This window comes from Schistosoma mansoni, chromosome 3, assembly GCF_000237925.1.
Source record: "Schistosoma mansoni strain Puerto Rico chromosome 3, complete genome".
NCBI lineage: Eukaryota > Metazoa > Platyhelminthes > Trematoda > Strigeidida > Schistosomatidae > Schistosoma > Schistosoma mansoni.
Window position 1 is genome coordinate 17,752,691 of NC_031497.1, and position 6,903 is coordinate 17,759,593.

Below are 6,903 nucleotides of genomic sequence, written 5' to 3' on the forward strand. Positions count from 1 at the left end.
AAAACCTGGAAGCATTGGATGGCCGTTTCATCCTAGTATGGAATTCCTTAGCAGTGCGCATTTATGATCCCGCATGAGGGATTTAAGCACAGGATCTCCGGGATAGCATGCGAACACTTAATCTTTAGACCAATGGGCTGACCGGCATCCAACGATGTTAATGTATAACTTCCATTGATCCATGAATGACTGCGCATAACTTTTTTCAAAAGACTGAAAAGACTCGAAATGAATTTTTAACTAAGACAAAGTATCATGTTTTCGTTAGATAAACTAACCAAAGTAAACTTTGAATTGTAATAATCTATGAAAATAAAATCCTTTATTTCATAATACAATAATAAAATAAAAATGCATTTATCCTTTGACATTTTCAAATGTATTTCTAATACAAATGAAAAATAGGATAACCAATCATTGAATTACAGACATATGAAAACATTCACTTCAAAAATTAAACACATCTACTTAGTCTAAAATCTAGAACAGAAATAGACGATTACAACAGTTATATTATTATTTACTAATGTTTTCATTCTTATAGTGACGTTCTCCCTATAACTCCTTTTCTGTATGTATCCTAGTCCTATATATGTCCGATATATAATACATGATGGTAACGAGATAGCTGCACTGTGTGTATGTGTATGAATGTGTGCTATAAGGTACACTGATCCTGCTTATTCTATCGTTTATATCCCTTAAGGTATTACAGTCTAAATTTTCCCAATCTTCATCTCTTGCACAAATTGACGTAAAACACTTATATTAAAAGAAGTGTGTACCATGGAAATTCCCTAATTATATTCGATTTTTTTTCCTACAGCATCTTGACATTAACGATTTTATAAAACTGATAAATTTATATTTTATTCTAGATTTTAGACAATAACACTAAGCACCAATGTGACTATTCCCTACCTTTTTTTCTTAATATTTTGGTCTTGGTAACATATTTCTACATGTTCTATCTTTCTATGTAACCAAAATCTAGAAAAATAACAAAGATTCACTGATCTAAATATTGTTTCAGAAAAGAAATAAGTAAATCATTAATTTGTGAATGGGTGGATGGGTATATGTTGTATCTATGGCGGTAACCATTAGGAGTGCGTACACACATTGAACAAACAGCACAAATAAACGTACATTATGTTGTATAAGAATTTTTGTACATACTTACTGTTTCTTGTCTCAACCTACTATCTTATACAAGTATGCACAAATATACAGGAAAAAAGAACATTGAAGAAAAGAAGGAGAAAAATAACTAAGAGTAGAGTAAATAGAGAAGAAGCATATTAATCCTAATGGTTCTTTTTATTAATATTATTAGTCCAAAAGATGGAAAAAAGATTGTGACCCAAACATGTACATTACTAGTTATAGATTTGGATAGAATAGTGAAGACACAAATATTTTGTTGTTGACTAATAAATTTCATTAGTTAGTTGCTTAGCAAAATTTGTTACACATATTGAATATCTTATGTTCATACATGAGTAGTGCTCATTAAAACATCCTAGTGATTATTTTTTTAAATGTCCAATGTATCACATTAAATTTTATCCAATTAGAACAGTATTCTTTTTAATATGTTTATTACACTTAATACAAGGTGAGTTATCTATTTTTTTTTTGAAACCATTATTACTAAGGTATCAATAATTGATTTTTTGTATATTATTTGTTACCATGCCTTATTGTGATAATATCTTAGGTAAAGGTAATCAGTTATAAATTTATCACCTTGTTCTTGTTTAAAAATAAATACTGAAGAGATTTTACAAATATATTATTCCTATTTAATGTCTTACATCAACTCGGCGCTCAAATACTGTGAAACTATTCGTTCTAATTTAGACGAGAGTTCTTATATACTGAAGAGATTTGTTGTATTAGTTTGTAAATAATTGATAGCTTGCAATTAAGACTTTACACAGGATCAAGCCCCTTAGTAAGGAATTACTAATCTCAAGGTTATCCACTTTACGTTTATATTATTTCAAGTATCTACCAAGTTCAACTATCATCATAGTGTCAACCAAACTGAATGTTCGAAATAAGACTATTATAAGAAATTAGAATAAAGTGCGAATTTTCCAGTTCATGTCATATATTCTTCAACGTAGTAAATCAGACAGATAATAGCCTTTATGTTATAATAAGACGACTCTTCACTGTAAAAGAGTCAAGTACTGAATGACAGGTGAATATACTATCTTCAAATGTCAACTATTAATATGTCGGAGGTTTACGTTATAAATTAATGTTATTCCTTTATTCCATCAACTAAGTTATTTATCGGCTAATTCATTCAAAATTCAAAGGGTTCAATATTGTTTGTTAATCGAATTTATTTTTATTATCATTAGTAAAAAAATCCGTCCGACAGAAACGACTCAAATTTTTGTATTATTACCCCTGATACTATTGGTTACTCTTTGCTTTCTAAAAATGTCAACTAGAATTCAAGTACTAATTAGATAATCCTTTTGATGTAGAAAGTGATGATTTTACCTAACTTGACATTGGAAACAATCATACACAAATACCAAAGACCTGACAAATCGGATAGATTACAGTTTTCGTCTTGAGTGATTAGTTTATTCTGCCATCCTACAGTCCTACCTATCATATGATGCGTTACAATACGATCATGTCAAAAGACAATGATCAATCAAGTTGAGTCATAACGCGAAAGCTTATAATATGAGTTCAACTGAAGAGATCGAATTAGTAGGAAGGAGTTATTGTATGATTCCGAAAGTTGGCTACAATTTTTGGCTGTAGTGTTGCGTATGCTATTTATGTCGACATAAGTAGTATATAACACCAATGGAAAGTGGAATACCTGTCAGCAGAAGGTTGGGAAAATCAAATCGAAGAGAACGAGAACAGAATAATTGTTATAGTCAAAAAGAAATGATGAAGTTTGAAACAATTGATGAAGGATTTGCAAATGAAGGAATGAAAGTATGGTTTTCACATTTTACTAAAGAACTGTGTAATTCTGTACTAAAATACAATTGGCTGTCCCCACCTGTGTTCTCGTTAACTGCAATAGCATTTTAATCCTATGGTATTGTAAACTGTGTTCATACGTTAAGTTACTGATTAATTAGTGTTATTTGTTACTTCATTTAATTTCATGATTTCTGAATGTTGACCAATGTAAACAAATAATCAGACAAAGTTTTGATACATTTTGGATCGATAATACATCTTTATTCGCAGTCTTTGGCTATTCTCCTGTATCGACGCCATTCAATAAATTATAAATATACATGTGTGTATGATATACAAACACAAAAACATCTGAGAAACTATGAAAACTAAGAAACACTAGATGGTTTTTTTCGTTCTGGTTTGAGATTCATCAGTAATCCGAACGTATGTAGGCTTCAGACTGTACACTACATATGAATTGTAAACTGTATCAAAATGGGTGGTTTACAAAAACTTTGCAATTGACTTTATTTCTTTGAGTGTGAAGTTCCTTTGAAAATAGAACAAACCACTGAAGTATTATTCAACGATCTTGTTCAAAAGAAATAACCGCTGCATATTAACCATTCTATCGCACTTAGTTTAATTTAAATCACAAGATTATAAATATTTTAAAGTAGGGTATATAAAGTTAACTTATATCCTGATCCTTAATTATTGCCTTATTTCATGGAATTAAAAAACAAATAGGACGAAACGGCCATCCAGTGCTTCCAGGTTTTCCATGGTGGTCTAGCTTCAATTGACTCATGATCTCATCTATATAAAATTCTTTATATACTTCAAATACATTTTTTTAAATTATCAGCTGAACGAGTTCGAAGATTAAAACGTCAAGCTGAAGATGTACCAAGTTCTGGAGTAAGTTTTTTTTAAATATTATTCCATCTAATAAATCTTTCTCTTTTATTGAATTACTTTTTATCTCAATAATAATTAATCACTTTTGTTTATAATAACAAAGTAGGAAATATGAAGTAGAGTTCAAATCACATCTGTTGTGAGGTAGAAACTCACTGAAGACAATTGGTGAACGGTTGCTTAACATCGGAGGTTGGTTGAAGTTAGACATTGACACTGTTGGATGCCGGCTCAGTGGTCTAGAGGATAAGCACCCACGCGCGAGACTGATAGGCCCTGGATTTGAATCTATCGAGGCGGGATCGTGGATGCGCACTGGTGAGGAATCACACAATAGGACGAAATGGCCATCCAGTGCTCCCAGGTTTTCAATGATGGTCTAGTATAGATCGACTCATGAACTCAACTAGCAAAATTACTACCATATCCAAAAAACCCCATACTGGTAAAAAATTAATCACTGAAATTTTTTATTCGGATGAATTATCGTAATGATGATCGTTAATAACAAAAGCAGTATATCCTTGATTAAAGTAAATTAATTGTTAATAATGAACTGATATTTTGGTAAAATTCATCACTGGTCATTTTCACCAATGATTAGTTCACACAAAACAATTAGTAATCTGATTAAATTAGTAACCGATGGAATGTAGTAATTATTTCATTTAGTATGCGAATAATAAAGCATTCGATGGTTGTTTTACACACATCTTGGAATTCGTTATCACTATTGACTACATTATTAAATTAGATAGAACTCAGAACTTTCATTCCTTTGATCAAACACGATATCATCTTTCATGAATCAGAATCTGAATTGGTACTTTTGCGGATGACCGCACCAATTTAAAAAATCACTAAAATTTCCATAAAAGTTATTTTAACTAAAATTTATTATAGGTTAAAGGTCCGGCACCATTTGGTGTAACAACCTATAGAGTTGGTGCAATGGGAGTTCAAGGAGAACGTGGACCACCAGGACCACCGGGACCAGATGGTCCACCTGGTGCATCAGGTTCACCGGGACCACCAGGGAAAACAGGTGGACCAGGAATTCCTGGACCTATTGGATTGCCTGGACCTCCAGGTGCAGATGGAAAACCAGGTCGAGATGGAGAAGCTGGAAATCCAGGTGCATCAGGTGAAGTTGGCCCACCAGGTCCATCAGGACCAACCGGTCCACCTGGATTAAAAGGACCTGTTGGATTGAAGGGTAAAAAGGGTGAAAGAGGTGATCCAGGGAGAGATGGTGTTGAGGTAAGCATTCGTGTATCAATGATTATTGTTTCTTTAATTTAGTCCTTATAAACATGTGCATTCATGAAGCTTCGAAGATATCAATGGTCAACTCATTTTTTAAACCTTTTAACTAAGTATCCTCATCGCAATCCATAAAAATCTGTATCTTTAACATTCATCTTGATAGTTGAAGTCTTATATAAAAGAATGACTAAAGTGTTTCCATTGACTTGGTGGAGTTTCATTCTCTGAACTGGATAGTTTGGTCATGGTGCTTTCTATGTTCTTCTGAAATATATCATCAGTATAAACTTCATATAGAAGTGAAGCATACGAGTTTCTCTACACATAACTAACATCTGTTAGTTCTTTATCCAGAAGAACAATGAAAGCTCCACGACCAAACCATCCAACTCAGACAATGAAACTCCACCAAAGTCATCTACCCGAGATATAAATCTTACCCACCATCTCAATAAAAAACATCTACACATGTGATTCAAAATTTATAAAGCTGCTGAATACTACCAAGTAATGTAATCTCAACATGTTTTATACTGGTATTCATTCACAAATAGTAAATGCTTCAAATCGAATATGAATACACCTCCTCGACAAATTAGTTGACAATGCATATTAGGATTTTATAAAAGTTATCTCTTATTTATTATTAAAACCTATAAACTGGAAAGTCAGTTCAACAATTTATTCATAAATATCATTATTATTCAAAACAGAAATGTAAACTTTTCCATCACTCAGTAGTAATAAATTTTACATCATCTATTCTTTACTATTGATCTAATTCTATATCAATGAAGCCAATGTTTAGTTAATCAGTCTAATTAACTTGGCATAGCAATACATATTGTGTTTGACGAAAGTTGGTTGAAGTCGTTCTTTAAAAGAACTGATTAAAAAGAAACCTCAGTCTACGGGACGTTATCAATTGTCATCGATGAATAAGTTATATTCAAAATATGAATATAAATATTTAAATTTACATCTTTAACTGAATAGTTGTCTTTTTATTAACTGACACTACAAAATGAAACCCGATAACTATGAAAAAAGAAAATAGTTAAATCAAATAGCTGTGTATAATCTTAAACATTTCATCATACCTATGGGAACATTTATATAATCTCAATTAGTCAATCAATCATAAGACCAAGAACATATCTAAGTTAGTTCAAGGTACCTAAATTTAAAATAGAAGTTAGGAAACAGTTAACAAAATGATAATCTTTTTTGTTTGAAATGATAGTTTAATATTAATATTTCTATAACTCTGTATTTTATGTATGAGTTTTCTGTGAAGACATAACTAAATTTACATTGTTATGAAGTATCAAGCTAGGAGAATGCCAGTGTTCCCTGCATTTTGATCTTTTTCCACTTTGTATTAATCATTGATGTAAGATAATTAATTAAAGGTTTATAAATGTTAAAAATGTACAAATGGAACAAGATCGAATATTCAAAGCATCATTCATTACTTCAAGTTGTATAAATAGTATCTGTGAAAACAATATTCAAAGAGTTATGTCTTGAATATTTTGTTACGATAGTTTGTAAACTATGAAGAATCTAAGACGTTAAATAAGAAGAATATATTTGTAAAATGTCAGCGAATGAATTTGAAGTAAATCCAACGTTTCATCTGGCATTTAGGTTCAAGCTTTTTCAAGGAAATATAATCAAACATCAAAATTATCGAATATAAATAGGTACATGGTTCTTCGGTTCATTGTACACTGAATAGGTCATCCAATCAACGTTCCAAATGTC

At 31.2% G+C, this 6,903-nt stretch overlaps 1 protein-coding gene across 1 annotated transcript in view; it reads left to right on the forward strand.

Moving 5' to 3' along the window:
* Positions 1-1,548: 1,548 nt before the first annotated feature.
* The window catches only part of Smp_197370 (hypothetical protein), a gene marked incomplete at its 5' end in the record, with an annotated part of 21,557 nt that continues 16,202 nt past the window's right edge, over positions 1,549-6,903 (forward strand). Inside the window, 3 exons of the mRNA XM_018799473.1 lie at positions 1,549-1,618; positions 3,818-3,870; positions 4,774-5,130. Of these exons, the coding sequence (XP_018651259.1) occupies positions 1,549-1,618; positions 3,818-3,870; positions 4,774-5,130 (480 nt within the window). The remainder of the gene's footprint in view (positions 1,619-3,817; positions 3,871-4,773; positions 5,131-6,903) is intronic.